Source organism: Schistocerca piceifrons, chromosome 7, assembly GCF_021461385.2.
Source record: "Schistocerca piceifrons isolate TAMUIC-IGC-003096 chromosome 7, iqSchPice1.1, whole genome shotgun sequence".
Lineage (NCBI taxonomy): Eukaryota > Metazoa > Arthropoda > Insecta > Orthoptera > Acrididae > Schistocerca > Schistocerca piceifrons.
Genome location: NC_060144.1, coordinates 566,645,367 through 566,667,640, shown reverse-complemented (window position 1 = coordinate 566,667,640; position 22,274 = coordinate 566,645,367). Strand labels below are relative to the sequence as shown.

Genomic DNA, 22,274 nt, shown 5'->3' with positions numbered 1-22,274 from the left:
AAAAAAAAAGTATCTCTTTTGTATATCTTACACCTCTCGAACAAGTGTTGTCAACAGATTAATTTGTGTACGTCTGGTAGTGACCTAAGACTTTCTGCAGCAAAGTTATCACCTCCAAAAATGTAAAACATGGTACGATCAGCTGTAGCATCTTAAACCTGAATTGATGGGATTGCTACATTAGATTTGGTGAATACAGCTGGTATGAGAAGTTACGGTAGATTTGATGTTGGAACTGGGCTTCTGGACCTGGTTACATTTTAATTGATGGAAGATCAGAGGATTTATGAAATACCACTGTATTTTTCAGAAGAAAATACGTTTACTTTGGGAGCGCATGAAGAGTGAAACTACCTAATGAACCATTCTGGAACTGAAGGAATTTCGAAAACATGGACACCAACGACCGACGACGGACACACAGATAAATACAAAGGGCATTCAATGAGTTTTGCACAGTCGTCTCTAATTTTTTTTATTTTTTGAAGAAGGAGAATGGAATTTTTTGTGAACTACTTGGGACATTTAGCTATGAGTTGGTATATAAACGTATTTTCTTTTATTTACAGGTGAGCCATAATGGACCATGAAGTAGATGTCAGGTTGCGACAACGATCGGTGATGGATTTTCATTGACTTTTTGGAACCTGGCTCCACAATTAACTGGGACCATTACTGTTTGTCATTGGACAAGCTGCAATGTGCTATCAAGACCCACAGACTACAGCTTCAGGGTCAGCTCATCAGACTTCACCATGACAATGCCAAACCCCATACAGGGTCAGCTCATCAGACTACACCATGACAATGCCAAACCCCATACAGCCCTTCTGACGCAGGAGAAAGTCAGGAAAATGGGTTGGAAAATTGTTCCTCATTCTCCCTACAGTCCGGTCTTGGCTCCATATGATTTTTGCCTCTTTGATCATCTGAAGGCCCACCTGTGCAGTAAAAAATTTGATAATGAGAAAGACCTTATTTCCTGTGTCAAGCAATGGTGTAAAAGTCAATCCCCAGAATTTTACCAAAGTGAATTTACATCATGGAAAGAATGTTGGGCCAGATGCATTACAGCAGATGGAGGCTACATTGAGTAGGTTCAATGTACAGATAAATGTTCCAAATATGTTTACAAAAAATTTCATTCTCCTCCTGCAAAAAATAAAAAAATTTAGAGACGACTGTGCAAAACTTTTTGAACGCCCTTGTACTTACATTCTAAAATTTCTAGTTTATTATGGAGAATGATTCAGAATCTGGTGTCAATGACAGTGGTTTATCAGTAAATATGAGCACATCTGTAACATGATGAGATATTAGTGAAAGTGTTTCTGACAGTGTAAGAATGTTGACAGAATTAGAAAAGAGGTTTTCAGACTTAAAATCAAAAACTGACAACCCTCAGGTAGAAATAAATTCAAGAATTGAAAATTCTCAGGCAGAAATAAATTCAAGAATTGAAAGTATTCAGGCAGTATTAAGTTGAAATTTGAGCCAACAAACTGACAGTTCTCAGACAAAACTACAAGCTGTAAGTCGAAATTTGAGGTAACAGATTGACAGTTCGATTTCAAAGGCTGTGAGTGGTTTAAAATCAAAAATTAATGCAAATTTGGGGCAGATAGCACAAACTAAGCAAACTTTCAAAAAGTGGCAAATTACTTTTGAGTCAAGTCATAAAGCACTTAGTACTTGACTGTTGAGGGCAAAATTGTAAATTTTGAAACAAATTTAACTAATGAAATTTCAAATGACCAGTCAAAATTTAAAAATATTGCTGATTTTGTAAATAAGGAAAATTCTCAATTGAGAACTGAATTTGACCAGATGAAATGATTTTTTGGAAACAAAATTGAGACTTTCAAAACTGATACTGACAGAAAGGTCACAGAAATTGGCAGTAGGGTAGTTAATGTAAGAAAAAAAACTGTGGATTTTCTCTGCCTCGAGATGACTAGGTGTTGTGTGTCTTTCATCATCATTTCCTCCTCATACACTCGCAAGTCGCCATAGTGGCGTTAAAGAACTTGTGGAGCGGCGGCCGAACCGCCCCGCGAGTGGTCTCCTGGCCACCAATGCCATATGCTCATTATTCATTATTAGTAGTGTTAATGGGGTCTGGGGAAATTTCCCAATTAAAACTTACCCAGAAGATAACAAACTACACCCAAAAGACTTTTCACAATTCTGCAAGGAACAGTTCAGTTTTGAAATGTCTGACACTGTTAAGATAAAATTTATAGAGAAATTACTAGATGGTGAGGCACTTTTGTCGACCAATCAGCATTATGTATTTAAGGGGGGTGGACTATGAACAAGAGATTAGAGACATTTGTAATGACATCTGTGGGAATCAGAACCATGACAAGAACTGTAAACTGGTCGAAAGTTATCTAGGAAAAAGGGGACATGAGAAAATAGGATATTATTACAGAATTTACAAGGGGATTCTATTCAAGAGAAGTAGTGTAGATAGTGATGTATGGAAATTATGTTGGCCTGATCAATACATTGATGTACTCATCAAATACATTCTTGAAAGTTTTGGCCATTGTGGAATTCAAAAGTGTATCCAGAAAATCCAAGAGAATGTATACTTTAACAATTTAGCCAGGAGAGTTAGAAAAATTTTGAAAGCTTGTGACAGGTGCCAAAGAGTAAAAGTATCCAACCAAACTTGTAGAGGATTGATGCAGAACATCTTGCCAAAAGAACAACACAGGTCAGTCGCTTGGACTCATATTGAGCTTAACCAAGACCAAAGCAGGCTATTGCTACATCTTTCTTACGGTTGATGTTTTTTCAAAATTCATTAAGTTATACCCTCTTTGCAAAGCAAACATCAACAGTATTATTTCAAAAATCAGAGGGGGACTATTTTGGCAGGGTAGGAAAACCCTGATAATGGGACTCAATTTACTTCTGGACTATGGAAAGCTTTTATTGAAGATGAAAGGATAAACCACATTCTTATTTCAGCCTATTATCCATCGGGAAACCCTTCAGAGAGATACATGAGAGAAATTGGGCGATTCTTTAGAACATACTGTAATATTAATCATGCTAGTTGGATTGGTTATGACGAGAAATTTGAAAATGTTATAAACAGCCTGCAGCATTCCTCAACAGGTTTTTCACCTTATGAAATACAGTAAAATAGCAAACAACCACATACAATTAGTGATTTCATTGATTTCCATGTCTGCAAACCATTAAGTATTCAACAGAGAGAGGAAATTGAAGGAAAACCATGAAATCTCAAGGTGACATAAGGAAACATAGACATGATAAAAGATTGAACCCTACACAATTTAAAATTGATGACTTAGTCCTTGTTAAAACACAAAAGAAATCTAAAGCCATCTGCAGTGAATTAAAAAAGTTTTTTGACACATACATTGGACCTTTCACAATTCGGGACAACCCACATCCGAATGCTTACCATCTAGTCTACCCAAGTTCTGGCAGACTGTTTGGCCTACGAAATGTGACTGAACTGAAACAGTATAAGAAAATGTAAGAAAATATTTTGAATATAATATAGGGAAACATTCCACGTGGGAAAAATATATCTAAAAACAAAGATGATGTAACTTACCAAACGAAAGTGCTGGCATGTTGATAGACACAAACAAACACAAACATACACACAAAATTCAAGCTTTCGCAACCAACGGTTACTTCATCAGGAAAGAGGGATGGAGAGGGAAAGACGAAAGGATGTGGGTTTTAAGGGAGAGGGTAAGGAGTCATGCCAATCCCGGGAGTGGAAAGACTTACCTTAGGGGGGGAAAAAAAGGACAGGTATACACACTCTCACACACACACACACACACACACACACACACACACACACACATCCATCCGCACATACACAGACACAAGCAGACATTTCTCCCTTAAAACCCACATCCTTTCGTCTTGGTGAAGGTATGTTCTTGAAATTTCAACAAAAGCCCATACCGAGCTACTGAGCATCTCTCCTGCAGAGTCTTCCACTGGAGTTTATCTATCATCTCCATAATGCTTTCACGATTACTAAATGATACTGTAACAAAGCGCGCTGCTCTCAGTTGGATCTTCTCTATCTCTTCCATCAACCCTATCTGGTACGGATCCCACACTGGCGAGCAATATTCAAGCAGTGGGTGAACAAGTGTACTGTTACCTACTTCCTTTGTTTTCGGACCGCATTTCCTTAGGATTCTTCCAATAAATGTCAGTCTGGCATCAGCTTTACTGACGACCAGCTTTATATGATCATTCCATTTTAAATCACTCCTAATGCCTACTCCCAGATAATTTATGGAATTAACTGGTTCCAGTTGCTGACCTGCTATATTGTAGCTAAATGATAAAGGATCTTTCTTTCTATGTATTCACAGCACATTACACTTGTCTACATTGAGGTTCAATTGCCATTCCCTGCACCATGTGACAATTCATTGCAGATCCTCCTGCATTTCAGTACAATTTTCCATTGTTACAACCTCTCGATATACTACAGCATCATCCGCAAAAAGCCTCAGTGAACTTCTGATATTATCCACAAGGTCATTTATGTATATTGTGAACAGCAACAGTCCTACGACACTCCCCTGTGGCACACCTGAAATCACTCTCACGTCGGAAGACTTCTCTCCATTGAGAACGACATGCTGTGTTCTGTTACCTAGGAACTTTTCAATCCAATCACACAATTGGTCTGCTCTTACTTTGTTCATTAAACGACTGTGGGGAACTGTTTTAATGCCTTGCGGAAGTCAAGAAACACGGCATCTACCTGGGAATCTGTGTCTATGGCCCTCTGAGTCTCGTGGATGAATAGCGCGAGCAGGTTTCACACAATCGTCTTTTTCGAAACCCATGTTGATTCCTACAGAGTAGATTTCTAGTCTCCAGAAAAGTCATTATACTGGAACATAATGTGTGTTCCAAAATTCTACAACTGATCGACGTTAGAGATATAAGTCTATAGTTCTGCAAATCCGTTCAATGTCCCTTCTTGAAAACGGGGATGACCTGTGCCCTTTTCCAATTCTTTGGAATGCTAAGCTCTTCTAGAGACCTGCGGTACACTGCTGCGAGAAGGAGGGCAAGTTCCTTCGCGCACTCTGTGAAAAATTGAACTGGTATCCCATCAGGTCCAATGGCCTTTCATCTTTTGAGCGATTTTAATTGTTTTTCTATCCCTCTGTCATCTATTTTGATATCTACCATTTTGTCATCTGTGCAACAATCTAGAGAAGGAACAACAGTGCAGTCTTCCTGTGTGAAACAGCTTTGGAAAAAGTCATTTAGTATTTCGGCCTTTAGTCTGTCATCCTCTGTTTCAGTTCCATTTTGGTCACAGAGTGTCTGGACATTTTGTTTTGATCCACCTACTGCTTTGACATAAGACCAAAATTTCTTAGGATTTTCTGCCAAGTCAGTACATAGAACTTTACTTTTGAATTCATTGAATGCCTCTCGCATAGCCCTCCTCACACCACAGTTCCCTTCATGTAATTTTTGTTTGTCTGCAAGGCTTTAGCTATGTTTATGTTTGCTGTGAAGTTCCCTCTGCTTCCGCAGCAGTTTTCTAACTCGGTTGTTATAGTACGGTGGCTCTTTTCCATCTCTTATGATCTTGCTAGGCACATACTCATCTAATGCATATTGTACGATGGTTTTGAAATTTGTCCACTGATCCGCAACACTATCTGTACTTGAGACAAAACTTTTGTGTTGAGCCATCAAGTACTCTGAAATCTGCTTTTTGTCCCTTTTGCTAAACAGAAAAATCTTCCTACTTTTTTAAATATTTCTATTTATGGCTGAAATCATCGATGCAGTAACCACTTTATGATCACTGATTCCCTGTTCTGTGTTAACTGTTTCAAATATTTCGGGTCTGTTTGTCACCAGAAGGTCTAATATGTTATCGCCACAAGTCGGTTTTCTGTTTAATTGCTCAAGGTAGTTTTCAGATAATGCACTTAAAAAAATTTCACTGGATTCTTTGTCCCTGCCAACCATTATAAATGTTTAAGTCACCCAGTCTATATCTGGCACATAATTATTCCGCATTTTAGCCTTAAAATGTTGTAAAAAGTCATTTTGAACATTTGAATTGTAATTTTGATGTTGTAGAAATATTACCAGCTCAAAATTGTTTCATAAAATCACATAAGTAATTTAATTATGTAAAGATATTCAAGAATGTTCTGGACTGAATAATAAGAGCTTAATTGTTTACTGTATATATATTTCAGAATTGCACTTGTAAAAGATCATTAATTTCAGAAATATCCATTATCATTGCGCTTGTTTTAATTTCTACTAAAAATATGTAATGTCAGTTTTTGCTGGATTAACTTATTGCAATTGTAACATCAAACATGAAATAACATAATAATGTCAAAGAACGTAATTGTTAAAATATGTATAAATACACCTTGTCCAAAGCCTTGGTGTGTGCAGTTGGAGTACTACCTGGTGTGTTTTGGTGCCTGTGAAGTTGGGACTGTCAGCTGTTGTATATATGTGTGTGTAAATAAAACAAATGTTGTCAGCATATTAATTGGTGTATGTCTGGTAGTGACCCAAGAATTTCTGCAGTAAAGTTATCACCTCCAAAAATGTAAAACACGGTACGATCAGCTGTAGTATATTAAACTGGAATTGATGGGATTGCTATGTTATATTTGGTGAATGGAGTTGGTATTAGAAGTTATGTTAGATTTAACGTTGGGGCTGGGCTTCTGGACCTGGTTACATTTTACTGTAGGCTTCCATAAGCAGCACTGTGTGTGTGTGTGTGTGTGTGTGTGTGTGTGTGTGTTGTCTAATTCCAATGAAGGTCTTTTTGGTCGAAGGGTTACATGGTTCACAATCATTCTGTTGTGCCTATCTGTGGCTCAATATCTCCGCTATATGGTGAGTAGTAATCTACCCTTTTCATAATATTGTCATTTTCCATGCTGGATTTTCCATTGTTTGGTTTAACTGAAAACTCTACATATTCTTCATCATGACAATGCCCGTAGTCACACAGCTTGTCAAATAATTCTACATCAAATAACACAGATTTAATGTCATAGTCATTGTATTTATCAAAATTCTTGGCAAACGACTTCTTTCTGTTCCATTATGTCAAACAAAAACTGTGGAGCAACTGATTTTCATCTCAAGAAGCTGTGGAATCCTTCCAAAGCCAAGGATTCGATGTGGTTCTAAAGTCAGTGTGGGGAAAAAAAGTTTCCAGAATTGGTTTGGATGTGTGTAAACGCGTATAAATTTTTAGAGCAAATATTTTGAGAAACAATAAAACAATTTGTATGATTTTTTTTCATTAAAACTTGGCCCTTGTACAGCTGCTTATTGCATCACTACAGAAAAATAAATTAAGAATGAACTTCACTGTAAAACAGAGCGGTCAGGTGAAAAAAATCTAGCTGACAGATTCCACAAGAGCTGTACCAAAAGTAATACAAAAATGTTTATAACTGGTTTAGTAACTTATATACCTTCTTCAAAACTACACATGTAGGCACAGTGACTCTTCAGACATTTCAGAATCTGTTTCCCCCTTGGATGTGAATAGTCCATTTCAAACAGAATATGTTGAAACTAAGTTCTTGGCACAGGTTCATTAAATTTACAGAATGCTCTAGTAGGTGTATGGAAGTGACACTTCCAACACCATACATGTCCACAGGTGGACATAGAAATTTCCAGAAGGAAAACCAGTACTAAAACCAATGAGCACAGTTGAAGATGATTAACTGTAATAACTAATATGAATCATCAACAGTGGATGAGGTTATTCACATGAATGGACAGGTTTTTCTATACTACTCCACATAGGTAGAACACAGTTTATGGTTGCTCACACTGGCAGTAATGCAGAGACCGGAGGTTGTTGATGGCGGAGTTCATGAAGTATGAACAGATAACCAAAAAATAAGTCCAGAGCATAGCAAAGTCATCTGAAGCACACACAAACAGTCCAGGGAGCAATCCGAATTGGAAACTTAATACAGGCAATATCAAAACTCTTCTGATAAGTGGCACTTACTGAGGGCTTCTATGACTATTGAGAGACTGACTGACAGTCTCACATCAGCAGACATCTCCACAATATGCTTATGGCTGTGGTGGTGCCCCTTGGTGAGCAAGCTGTAGCCAGAGTATGAAGTCCGATCCCCGGCCTGTTATTTATGGTGAATTTGAATTACTGTCGGATACTAAACATGTAACAAAATGTGAGGCAGCAGCAGAACCAAAATGTGGTGCAATGCCATACAGAAAGTGGTGGGAAGCTTAGATTTCAGGTCAAGAAGGTCTACTCAAAGCATTTCAAAACAACAGTTGCATATTTTTTCTCAACTGATTACGCAGTATGAAACATGGTCATATCTTTAATATTGGGTAATAAAGTATAACTACATAAAATATCACCACAGCTCTTCTTGAAGGTCAAATAAAAGCTACTGATCATCTTAGAAATTTGTGGTGACCTTGTTTCATGGCAGGGGTATTATTGTTCTTGATTTTCTGGAACATGATAATACTATGAGTACACTGAGACAATCAAATTGAAAATCCATTAGGGATAACAGCTAATCTTATAATAACATACTATCAGGTTGTTTCTCTTTGTTATGTGCATTAGCTCACATTTATCTACATTTTAAGGGAGCTGCCATTCAACACCACACAAAACCAGGAAAAGGGACGACTTGACAACTGGATAAAAAATGTTAGGACCAAGATTTTGGACCACGGAACAAATCAAAAATGGTTTAATCCAAAATGGAGGTGTAGAAATAAAGTTCTGGCAGAAGCCATCTAATATACAGGAATTTGAAAAGGAGCAACAGTTTTGAGTGCAGGTCTTTTACATGTGTCTTCCACAGGGATGTGATCCCTGTTGCAAGGGGCTGGGATTGGGAGTGGCACAAGGAGGGATTAGGATGTTATGGAGGTTGGAAGGGGGGGCAATAGAACACCTCTTTATGAAGAGTAGGAAGGAGCTTGGGTAGGATGTCCCTCATTTCAGAGCATGATGACAGGTAACCAAAACCCTGACAAAGAATGCGGTTCAGTTGTTCCAGTCTGGGATGGAGTAGGTGACAAATGGGGCACTCCTTTGTATTTGGCTCTTGGATGTGGTGGGAGGATTGAGGATGTGAGAGGAAATAGCATGAGAAATCTGTCTGCAGATTAGGTCTGGGGGATAGTCTCTGTCTATGAAGGCCTTGGCAGAGGACCTGGTGAAGTGGATGGAAGAAAAGGTGTTAGGTTGTGAAGGAATGAAGATAGGATGTCTTGCCCCTGAGTCCAAACCACAAACATATTATCAATGAATCTGAATGAGACTAGGATTTGTGGCTTTGGGAGGCTAAGAAGATTCCCTCTACGTGGCCAATAAACAAATTAGCATAGGAGGATGCCAGGAGGGTGTCCATGTCTGTGCCACAGATTTGTTTGTACACCTCCATTTCAAAGGAGAAGCAGTTATGCGTTGGGATAAATTTAGTTAGGTGTATGAGGAATGAGGTAGTGGGTTTGGAGTGCAAAGGGTGTTCAATTGCAGCAAGACCATGGGCATGAGGGATGTTGGTGTATAAGGAAGTGGTATCAACAGTGATAGTAGGGAATCATGTGGTAAACGGGTGGGGATGGTGGAGAGTTGTTGGAGAAAGTGGTTGGTATCTTTGACATGGGAGACTAGATTATGTGCAATTGGTTGGAGGTCTTGGTCATTGAGAGCTGAAATCCCTTCAGTGGTGGCACAATAACCAGCTATAATGGGCTATCCAGGATTGTTGTATTTGTGAATTTTGGGAGCATGTAGAAGGGGGGATGTGCGGGGTATCAGAGGGATGAAGAAGGAAATGGATTCAGGGGAATGGTTCTGGGAAGAGCCTAAGTCTTTAAGCAGGTACTGGAGGTTGTACTGGACAACACTCAGAATTGCAAAAGGCACAAGTGATCATAAACTGAATATGATAGATCAAATAAGAAAGAAATGAACAGTTTATGTGGAACTACTGCATAATTATACAGAACAATGCAGCATGGGGAAATGAAAACAGCATATGAAATAAACAGCAAAAGTACAGAGGCTCAGGTTTTTTCCTCCCATGCTGCACCACAATAATGATTTATGGTGTACAATGGAATCTGTGGATTAGACAACTAAGTAGAACTACAATGGGAGTTCATAAGCATAAATTTTTAACATATTAAAACTGCAATACTGTGAAGAAACATAGTGAAGCAACAAAGTTTAATTGCAGTAGACAAATTTATCTAACATTTATACTGAATATTAAGCATCAAGTTATTGAGAACAATCTCACCTGTTAGTTCTATTGCTGTCTCAAAGTCTGCCTTCTCTGTGCTGCTCTTTGTCTTTTCTTGGTCAGCCTTAGTTCCCAGGCCTGTGAAACAATAAGATATTAATTTCTATAATTTCCGTTCTTCTAGATGTCAAGATTAATATGTGGAACTATGTTTTGTCCAATTTTATGCCCAAAAAAATATAACTTTGGTACCACTGCTACCCCTAACTACTACCATGATGACTGTGCCATCCACATCCACCACCACAAGAAATTGCTGCACAAGTATCACTGGACCAGAGTCATGAACACTTGCGGCCTTTCTCACTCCTTATGAACCACTTCTGATGTCTGTCAGAGACTGTTCACACTCCAAAGGCATTTCTTTTACCACACAAACTTTTTGACATAATATAAAGCTCCTGATGTTGCCAGTGTGTCTACTGTATAGATGTTACAGAACTGGTTTTAATAGTTTCAGATAATATTTTATTTATAATGAATTTCTTTCTTATGTTTAGTTTATAACAATTATACAGTATTCAAACTGATCGTCTAAATGGCTATCCCAGTTCATGTTTCTAGTAGCAGGCTGATTATCTAGCAGCTTTCAGGGGCAGCAAAAATTTGATTTTTAATATATCACAGAATTGTTGACCAAATTTAAAAAATTAAAATGCTGTCATACTCTAACCATGAAAAGCCAAAATCTTATCTTAAATATTTAATGCAGTAAGACAAGTATTACAGTTAGGAACTGTGGCATATTTCTTGATGCAGAGTAAATGGCTGCATGCAAATACCCAGAGAATATTCATCTACTGTTTTAGAATGAAAGCACTTGTTGACTTGCAACAAACTTTACACATAATTTCAAACCCTTATGAAACTGTTTCTCACTGACACCCCCTAAATGCCAAGAAAATGCATTCTTTACTACATTTTTGCTTTTCATGCAATAAAACTAGTGCATCAGGCTTAATGTTTTAATTTATAACTCCTTTACTATGAACTCTCTTTGCAACACAATTTGCATACACTATGCAAATATACCACTGAATGTATCTGCAAAATTATATTCTCATATGGTATACACCTTAAGAGATATGACATTAGAAACATTGAGATTACTGAGTAACTAGCTTTTGCTCAGAATGGGGTGCAAATCACCCTGGCTATACTCATCCAGTGTTTGGTAATGAAAGTATTTAGTAACTTCCAACAAACTTTAAATATATTTTCAAACCTTTTCTAACTTTTTCTCGCTTAAGATCTATAAAATCAAATATTTTATAATGCGTTTTTAAAATAATGATACATTTGCAGCTGTTTTTTTACATGAGAGTTTGATTCTTTAAAGAGTAAGAGGTTTATCAGTACATAACAAGGAAGTTAAAAAACAATTTGTAAAAAGGAATAAAGTTAAATATTTCAGTAGCAAAGCAGTGTTGAAGTGTTGTATAACATTTTGTTGTGTCACAGACTGAGATCCTCTAATGCAATTAGCTTTATTATCATAGTGGAGTATGTATTGTATTGCTTTGTGCCCTAAATTGGTGTTATAATTTCCAGCCAACCTATTGCTCTTGAAAACGTGTACCTTTTCCTACCACAGTGTGGAGTTTTACTCCTGTAATACAATTAAGAAATGAGTTGAACTCTCATAACCATCTTGCCTCTAGAAACCAGATGGCAGTTATAAGAGTCGAGGGGCATGAAAGGGAAGCAGTGATTGAGAACGGAGTGAGACAGGATTGTAGCCTATCTCCAATGTTATTCAGTCTGTATATTAAGCAAGCAGTAAAGGAAACAAAAGAAAAATTTGGAGTAGGAATTAAAATTCATGGAGAAGAAATAAAAACTTTGAGGTTTGCCAATGACACTGTCATTCTGTCAGAGACAGTAAAGGACCTGGAAGAGCAGTTGAACAGAATGAACAGTGTCTTGAAAGGAGGAGATAAGATGAACATCAACAAAAGCAAAACAAGGATAATGGAATGTAGCATAATTAAATCATATGATGCTGAGGGAATTGGATTAGGAAATAAGACACTTAAAGTAGTAGATGAGCTTTACTATTTAGGGAGCAAAGTAACTGATGATGGTCGAAGTAGAGAGGATGTAAAATATAGACTGGCAATGGCAAGGAAAGTGTTTCTGAAGAAGAGAAATTTGCTAACATCTAGTATAGATTTAAGTCTCAGGAAGTGTTTTCTGAAAGTATTTGTAGAGAGTGCAGCCATGTATGGAAGTGAAACATGGGCGATAGATAGTTTAGACTAGAAGAGAATAGAAGCTTTCGAAATATGGTGCTACAGAAGAATGCTGAAGATTAGATGAGTAGATCATGTAACTAACGAGGAGGTTCGGCAGAACTGGGGAGAAGAGAAACTTGTGGCACAATTTGACTAGAAGAAGGGATCAATTGGTAGAACATGTTCTGAGGCATCAAGGGATCACTAATTTAGTATTGAAGGGCAGCATGGAGGGTAAAAATCATAGAGGGAGACCAAGAGATGACTACACTAAACAGATTCAGAAGGATGTAGGTTGCAGTAGGTGCTGGGAGATGAAAAAGCTTGCACAGGATAGAGTAGCATGAAGGGCTGCATCAAACCAGTCTCTGGACTGAAGACAACAACAACAACAACAACAACAACATGAACTGTCTCTGACTACTGTGGATATGATGATGAGCTACTTCTTCCATGACCCAATGCCTAACCTCTGCAATAAACTTCCATAGCTCCCATTGCCTTCTTCACCAAATTTTCCCCCTCCAACAATGCATAGATTATGTCATTGTCAGTATCCTGAAGGGGTAATGCTGCAACAGTCATCCCTTCAGTACCAGGACAGACAGCACACTCATACAACAAACAATTTTCTTGAGGTTCTTGACATATTACACAACAGCATTCCTCGTTACACTATTTATGGTGAAACAAATAAAATTCAAATTAGCACAGTAAATACATGCACATACCTCCTTCACTGTCTCGCATTTTACCCATTTTGTCATGAGGGGTGGAATTTTGTGAGATCAGTATTAAAATTTGTGTTCTCCTGTCTCAATACAAGATATGCTTCTTTTAATAACACTGTTGAATATTTTTTTACCTTTTACACCATATTCACTAAGGTAATATGGAGGAAAAGTGGGTGAATGGGCCAATGGAATGGTACCTGTCTATTAACAGAAGCCGACAAATTGGCCACAGCCTAAGTAAGCTGTTCAGTCAGGGCCGGTAGCATGGCATCCATAATAAATAAACCTGATGATACTGCACTTAAATCACACAAATATGGCTTTATTCAAAACCTCTGAACAATAATGAAAATAGCCTCTTGGTAATCTACAAAACACAGAACATGGTTGTGCATGATACAAACTTGAATAGCTGAGAGAGGGTCAGTCAGGAATGCCCTGTGCATATATATGCACAAGTTGTGATGGCATGGCAGAGACTGTGCTGCAAGCATGCCTCCTACAGTCAGCTTCCAGTGGCCAGCCCGCACTGGTGTAGTTGGTTGCAGATTCAAATACACACATACAGTGTCACCCAACTCGGCGCTCTCACACTCACATGCACTAGAAGAAGATACAGCAGTATCATCCTGCAGTGGTTGCTCACAGTAGGAGTCTGGGCACACCAAAATACCTTTTTCATTCTTTATTTCATGAGATTTTGAAATTAAATAATGTGAGGAAACAAGTACGTATTTCTGTATCTGCTGCTTGGCATAGCCATCAAGTATCAGTGTCAATAATTGTATCTTCTCAGTATTGGTGGCTGCCAAGATAGCAGTGTTTAGGTTTTGAAACCACACATCATGATGGGTGCACATCTTCAGGTTCTGCGCAAAGTACATCTACATCATACACTTCACAAAGTTCTGAAGATGTTGCTTTTGTAAAACTTGTTTCAAGTTCTTCCACTTTTCTTTGTACATTCTGTTTTCTTCTTGTGTTTCTCATCTTGCTTTGGCATTTAAAGGGGGATATATTAGGGGCCATAACGGAAGTCCTAAGATTCAACACATCAGCAACTTAACACCCAGGAATTTAAACATCTGCACTGTCTTCTTCTGTTCCACACTCCGTTCAGGTGGGTTATCACTAAATTTCTTGTTATAGCAAGTATAGCAGTTCCTGCACAATGGATGTCATGGTAACACAGTTACTTGGGGACCAAGATATTTCTGCAATATCTCTGACAGATAACTAACAATTATGAAGTGTTTTTCACTTTTCTTAATATCACCTTCCTGTGCCTTTTTTCATAGTCCACACACCTCACTGTTTCACTAATATCTTTCCTCAATGACAAGGGATCTAACAAAAAGCTCAAACCAAGATTAAACTATATGCAGAATGATTCAACATAGCTCGCTCTTCCATTACTGTATTTCATCAATGACAATGTATCTAACGAAAAGGTCAAAGTAGCCGGCCGCGGTGGTCTCGCGGTTCTAGGCACGTAGTCCGGAACCGTGCGACTGCTACAGTCGCAGGCTCGAATCCTGCCTCGGGCATGGATGTGTGTGATGTCCTTAGGTTAGTTAGGTTTAAGTAGTTCTAAGTTCTAGGGGACTTATGACCACAGCAGTTGAGTCCCATAGTGCTCAGAGCCATTTGAACCATTTTGAAAAGGTCAAAGCAAACAAAATTCTATGCAGAATGATTCACATGCAAGTTCTCACTCATTTATTACAAAAGTACGGAGCTGGAAACAGTGTTGCCAACATGCATATTTTGCACTAGAAATTCAATAATGTGGAATATGCAGAATGTCGAAAAATTTCTAAAGCTTTATACAAAAAAATATTGCCCACTGAGGTTGCAGTAACTACTAACGCAGTTACCAAACAATATATTGTGCTATTTTCATAAGTTTTGTGATGGAGGTTTTGAAGTACATAACTCAAAAAAAAACTTGTAAAAATGTGATTTTTTTAAATTTTTAGCACAAAATATTTAAATAATACAGATAGCTGGAGCAGACAAGATATTGTTTATAATTATTCCATTTGTATCCGGTAATCTGTCACGGCTCCAGTACTTTTGGTTTATTAGCTATATATTTTTTCTCTACTGTTTTAAGAGTTATTTACAAAATATAAATTTTTCAAAATATACATTTTACAAAAACCAAGATAAAATGAAAATATTTTATGATTTGAGTTGAAATTGCCCTCTTTATTATCATGAGGTAATGAGTGTTATTGATAGATGACCTCAGATTGATTCCATATTTCTAGATTTACAAAAGCTTTTTGACACCATAACTCACAAGTGATTTCTAATCAAATTGCATGCATATGGAGTATCATTTCAGATGTGGACTGGTTTCATAATTTCTTGTCAGGAAAATCACAGTTTGTAGTAAGAGATAAGAAGTTATCTGTTGTTTCTAATATTCTGAATGATTTATGGGACAATCAGAGTAGCCATCTCAGATTGTTTGCACACAATTCTGTCATTTACTGTCCAGTAAAGCCATCAGTATATCAAAATCAATTTCAAAATGATTTAGACAAGATATCTGTATGATGTGAAAAATGTCAATTGACCCTAATTAATAAAAAGTTTATGGTCATCCATATGAGTGCTAAAAGGAATCCTTTAAATTTCAGTTACACGATACATCACACAAACCTAAAGGCACTCAATTCAACTAAATACTTAGGGATAACAATTATGAACATTTAAACTAGAATGATCACACAGATAACATTGTGAGGAAAGCGAACCACAGACTATGTTTTATTGGCAGAACATTTAGAAGATGGCACAAATCCATTAAAGAAATTGCTTACACTACACTTGTCCATCCTCTGCCGAAGTATTATGGTGCAGTATCAGATCCTTAACAGATAGGACTGATGGAAGCCATTGAAAAAGATCAAAGAAGAGCAGCTCATTTTCTATTATCGTGAAATGGGGGTGAAAGAGTCAAGGATGTGATACATGAGATGAGGTGGCAATAATTAAAACAGAGGTGTTTTTTGTTACAGCAAGATCTTTTCACAAAATTTCAATCTTTAACTTTCTCCTCTGAATGCAAAAATATTTTGTTGATACCCACCTACACATGAAGAAGTTATCAGTGTAACGAAATAAGAGAAATGACAGCTCACAAAGACAGAAAGCATTTGTTTTTTCTGCTCATTGTTCAAGAGTGGAATGGTATGGAAACAGAGGGAAAGTGGTTCTTGAACTCTCTGACAAGCAATTAAATGTGAATTGCAGAATATTCATGTGTCATCCAGAAGTAGATGTAGAATAACACTGAATGCAGAAAGTTGGGGCATGCACATTCCATCCCTGGGTGGTTAACAGAGTAGTGGCTGGAAGGGCATCCTGCCACCCTTAAACTAACCATACCCAATCTGTTAATAACACTGCCAACCCAGCACTGATGTGCGACAATGACACAAGAAAAAGAAGAAGAAGAAGAAGAAGAAGAAAAAGAAGGTGTAATCAAACTAATTTCATTTCTAACTTGTAGAAGTATTGCCTGGCATTTAATATCAATATGTAATTTATAATTCACTATTTTTAAAATCTTTCTTATGTGAATCCTTAAAAAACACTACCAACAGTGGCACAGCAATCGCTACTTGACCTCAATCAGTAACAGTCAGTCACAGTAGAATCATAGTCAGTCTTGACCGAATATTCATCGAGTCATGTTCTGAGACTCAATGCTATATTACTGTTGAAGTTATTTACCACAATTAAACAACTGGTGTTAATATTGTAACCTGTATAATTAGATTAGACTAATCAGACTTTATGGAAATGACTCATAAAGCACAGTGTTATTCATATACATTATTTTTTTTAAACTAAACAGACAACTCAGTAATATTGTCTCCATAAATGTCTTTGATTTAATGGTGAAGACTGTACAGTCTCAGCACTCATATTTTGAAATCTACTCACTTGTAATAGGGGAGGCAATGCCAGAGCCATACAGAGAATTCGGGACCAAACCTCGACTGTCGCGAGTTGAGGCTGCTGCCAGTTCAGCAACTCAGCAGAAGCAGCTGCTTTTGTGTCATCTTAATTTGACGTGCCATGGCCTGGGACACTAGGAAACTTCTGCAGTTTGACACTGACACATGCCAATAGACGGACATCGCTCACTGACCCCATTCAAGACGTTCCAGCGGTGACACAGAAATGCAGTCCCTTCCATGAAGTAAGCACTGAGCAGCTGCATTTAAACCATGGCCCTGCCAAGTAGGTCACAATGGCACTGTAGGGTCATGCACAACACTTGCCATGTGTCATTATCACTACGAGATCTACTGACGCAACTTCGTCGTTTGTGCCATAACTGTGTCCCTAGCACCACTGCCGTCGTTTGGCCACAATCTGAGGATATCCGCCTGACTGTCCAGACCAATGGCAGCTGACACTCTTGCCACTGGCTCTACAGGGCCATTTGCCACCATCATCATCATCATCAGTTATCTGCTATATTAGCAGGTCCTTTGCCTCTTCATTTTCTGCGATCCATTGCTTCCTTCTTAAGGCTGCTGTATGTTGTACCGTCCATCATGTCATCCAGTATCTGGAATCTCTTCCTTCCTCGCTTTCTTTTCCCTTCTACATAACCTTCTAAAACTGTTTTTATCAGTCCGTCATTCTTTCTTAATATATGCCCAATCCAATTTCTTTTTCTTCTCTTTATTACATCTAGTAACTGCCTTTTCTCTCCCACTCTTCTCAGTACCTCTTCACCATATCTGCTGCCAAAGTCTGCCGGCACCCCGCTGCTGTTCTCCAGCCTTTGGTCCAGGGTCAGACACTGGGTGCCACCACAACAAGGGAGAAGAGGGCATTGGCTGCTCCACACCTCCAGCACAGCTGCTGTCCATTGCCCTGGACACCACTGCTGAGTTTTGTGTAGGCAGCTCGTCTCCCAGTTGTGTCTAATGCTGCTGACCACTCGCCCACCGCAATGAGCTAAACTGTGACAGAGATGGAGGCGCACTCGGATGACTTTCTGAGTTTAATTGATTAATGACAAACTGCTTATGTGCACTGATTGTTTGTTCGCAGTTTCCCACAGTGTCCCTCCTGTCTCCAAAGCTATCAAAAAGAACCCAAGATGGCCCAGGTGAGGGCAAGCCCATCCTGACAAACATGAAGACCGCTCCCACCACCCTGTAGCAGTCGTTAATCCTCCCAACAAGTTACACACTTTTTTCACTTAACTACTGGTTGTGATTCCAATTTATTATTTCTGATCAATGAATCAAGTAAATACAATCTTGAACTCCCATCAGTCCAACTGTACTCTCCCAAGTAACAAACTTTTACATACACTTTGAATGGTTCTATTTTTCTTTACTTACCTCCAAGTTCAATATCTTTTGAGCAGCCGTTTGCACGATCGTCCTTCACATCATCTGAAAAAATAATGCCACTGATTAAAATTAAGTTCCAGGAGGAAAGTGACTGGCTATTAAAAGGTCACAAACAGTAAATTATAATAGACATTTGGAGAGACAAGGTAAGACTAATTCAAAATCCATCAACAATGATATGTTCTAGTAATAATCAGAAGCAAAAGATGCAGTGGCATTTCATTAAATGACTGAAGGGTGGTGAAAATGGGAAACTGTAATTACAATACCATTACTTGTGCTAGTTTTTGGAACAGAGTTTGGCAGAGGATCATTGAACTGTAACTGTTTAGGACAGTATCCTTTGCTGTTTTTCCAGATACAAAATAATTTCTCAAGAGAAACAATTACAAATGACTTGCGTCATCACAGGTGAGTAGTGTTAGCAAGAGACTTGTGTTCTATATCTACATATACAGGGGAGTACCTAAAACTTGCACTGCAAATAATGCAGAAATGAAAAGTGCTTTTGATGGGTGGTTTTCAAAAAATGGATTGTTGATCAGGAGTTTGTATTGTAGCCAATAAACAGATCATAATCATACTTAGAAAGCATATTTTTTGTAAAAACACACACATTTTTAAATGGAACAATGCCTATTGACATTAACAAATTAAAAGTAGTTCAAATTAGAATGCCAGTGGCATTTGTTGCAAGATTCTAGGCCAAGCCATTTAAGAGATATCATATTTTGAAAAGTTCCCACACTGAAACTTGCACAATACCAGTGGTAGCACACACTAAAGAACAACAAAAGTGCGTATAGTAGTTACGTGGATTCTGACCAGTAACTGGACAACTGATTATCACAGGCTGTGTTTAAAATGACCATTGGCAGTGGCAATTCACACTTCCAGTATGGTATGAAACAACTGCTGCATCACGCTAGCATTTCAACAGAGATATACAAGCAAGCTGCAGTAATATGTCATTACGTACCATCAGATATAATTAATATGTCCTGGTAGACGGTGTCTTTCAGATTTTCCCACAGAAAAAAGTATACAGGCATCAAATCTGGGGAACAAGCTGGACGAGGTATGTGGCCTCCGCATCCAGTCCAATGATATGGAAACAATTCATGAAGAGATGCTGTAGTACTTTGTGCACTATGGGCTGAACGGCCATCATGTTGGTACCACAGGTTCCTCCTAGTCTGCAGAAGAGCATCTTCTAGCAGCTGTGGAAGATGGTCTGTTAGGAGGCTGTGATACTTTTGCACTTTCAGAGTTCTGTCTCTGAAACATGGGCCTATGAGCTGTTGGTTCACAATCCCACTCCACATGTTTACACTCCATGGATGCTGACATTCCCAAGGGCAAAGCCAATGACTGTTGTCAACAGACCAGTAGTACATGTTTCGGCAGTTTACCTAGTCATTATTGGTAAATGTGGCTTCATCTCTAAACAAGATATATCTGGAGTATCCTGTCTTAATGCCCATCATCAGAAGTTATGCCGATGGAGAACGTGTAGGACACTTGCCTGACTAACTTCACTACCTTGATTGTGCAGGAGCTAAAGTGCAGATATACTGCAACAGCGGCAAGAGCACTTCTGTAATCACTTGTTTCCTTCTGTTATGTTGTCTAGGTGTCACACTATCACTTTCACATAACCAGTTGAAGAAATTGATAAATAGCTGCTGAGATTGTTGACTTCAACTGAGATATCTCAGCTTATACACTGTACAAGAATGAACTGCATTCTTCCTACATTCTCCATACACAGTGAGCATGTCAGCTTTTTCTGCATTGCTAAATCCCATAGTCCACTTATGACCTACTGCTTGGAATGTCACAGCGTGTTGCAGTGCACTCAAGGAACATACAAGCACACTGTAAGCAAACATATCAACATCGTACTTTGCAATTATGCAGTTTGAATGGCACGAACAAGTATTGGTATGGGATCTTATCAAAATACAATATCTCGTAAACAACTCACACTACAATCCTGCAGCAAATATCACTCTAACATTCCAATTTACCCTATTTTTAGTCTGTTAAAGTCAATAGGCAGTGTTTCATTTAAAAAAGTATATGTTTGCACAAAAATACACTTTTCTGTTTATTGCCTAACAATACAAGCCCCTGGCAACCAATCCATTCTGTGAAAACCACACATCAATAGCACTTTCCATTCCTGCAATATTTGCATTACAAGTTTTAGGCGATTCACCCTGTATACCCTGCAGACCACTATGAAAGTACTTGAGATTGTGTTGTGTATTAGGACTCGCATCTTAGCTTCCTCTGTACAAGCTGTTATTAGTCTAATCATGTTTCTGTGGTCACTACAGGTGCAATACACAGTGGATTGTGGTGCACTCCTTGATTCCTCACTTAGTACTAGTTCATTGAACTGTGTGAGTAAGCTTTTATGATACAGATGGTTTCAATTCTCAAGTGTTAGACTGTTTAGGGTTTTAAACAAATTTGTGACCACACATGCTGCTCTTCTCTGTTTACGTTACATATTCCATTACTATATTTGGTACAGGTCCCATATACGCAAGTAACATTCTAAGATGGGTCTAGTGAGTATTTTGGAAGCAGTTTCATTTGTAAATTACATTTCTTCAGTACTCTGCCAGAAAACTGAAGTCTGTCAGCTGCCTTACTGAGACTTTGTGATTATTCCAGGTATTTGCATGAGAAGACTGATTCCAACTATGAGTCACTAATATTTTAGTCAAGGATACTATTTTTAGTGTTTTTGAGCATGATTTTATGAAAATGATAGATTGCTATTCACCATATAGAGGATACAGTGAGTAGCAGACAGGCACAATGAAAAGACTGCTGTACATTTAATTGTTTGGCCAAAATGCCTTCTTCTGAAGTGGAAAACACACACACACACACACACACACACACACACACACACACACACACACACACACACACACGCGCGCGCACACACACACACACACACACACACACACACACACACACACACACACACACACACACACACACACACACACACACACAAAAACACTGGATTAAAGTTAAACTTTCAAAACGCTATAGAAATAACACCACTGGTCAGAATGACGTTAAATTGCAACAGAATATTATCAGAGAAGGGGGGCAACTTATGGCAGAAAAAAAAATAGTGTGAAAATTGATCAATAGATAGCGCTGTTGTGTCAGAATACATAAATGAAAACACCTGTCACGTGTACGGCCCACTGAAGTAGGTATACACACATTGGGTACACGGCTTTTCCTCCTTTCGTGTCTGCGACGTTTGCCATGACTGTCTCAATGCAGAATCACGCTCTGCTTGTAAAGATGTATTACAACAATTATTACTGTGCACACATTGCTCTGCAGAAGTTTCAGACACTTAAGGGTTTGAAGAAAGGTATTGGCCCGATGACTGCCATGGGTCTGGAGAATATGATTCAGAAATTTGAAAAGATGGGTTCTTTTGGTGTGCAAGCTGGTAGAGCGAGGAAATGAACTGATTCAACATCAGTGGAAGCAGTGGCCACAGCAATGCAGGAGGAGACA

General features: G+C 38.3%; 1 protein-coding gene across 2 annotated transcripts in view; it reads right to left on the bottom strand.

The window, feature by feature from the left end:
* LOC124804885 (synaptic vesicle glycoprotein 2B) overlaps positions 1 to 22,274 on the bottom strand; it is a 391,228-nt gene that overhangs the window by 53,035 nt on the left and 315,919 nt on the right. For both annotated transcript variants that reach the window (XM_047265251.1, XM_047265253.1), the window contains exons 3-4: positions 18,702 to 18,755; positions 10,350 to 10,430 (exon numbers count right to left, since the gene is read on the bottom strand). In XM_047265251.1, coding sequence (XP_047121207.1) covers positions 10,350 to 10,430; positions 18,702 to 18,755 — 135 coding nt within the window. The remainder of the gene's footprint in view (positions 1 to 10,349; positions 10,431 to 18,701; positions 18,756 to 22,274) is intronic.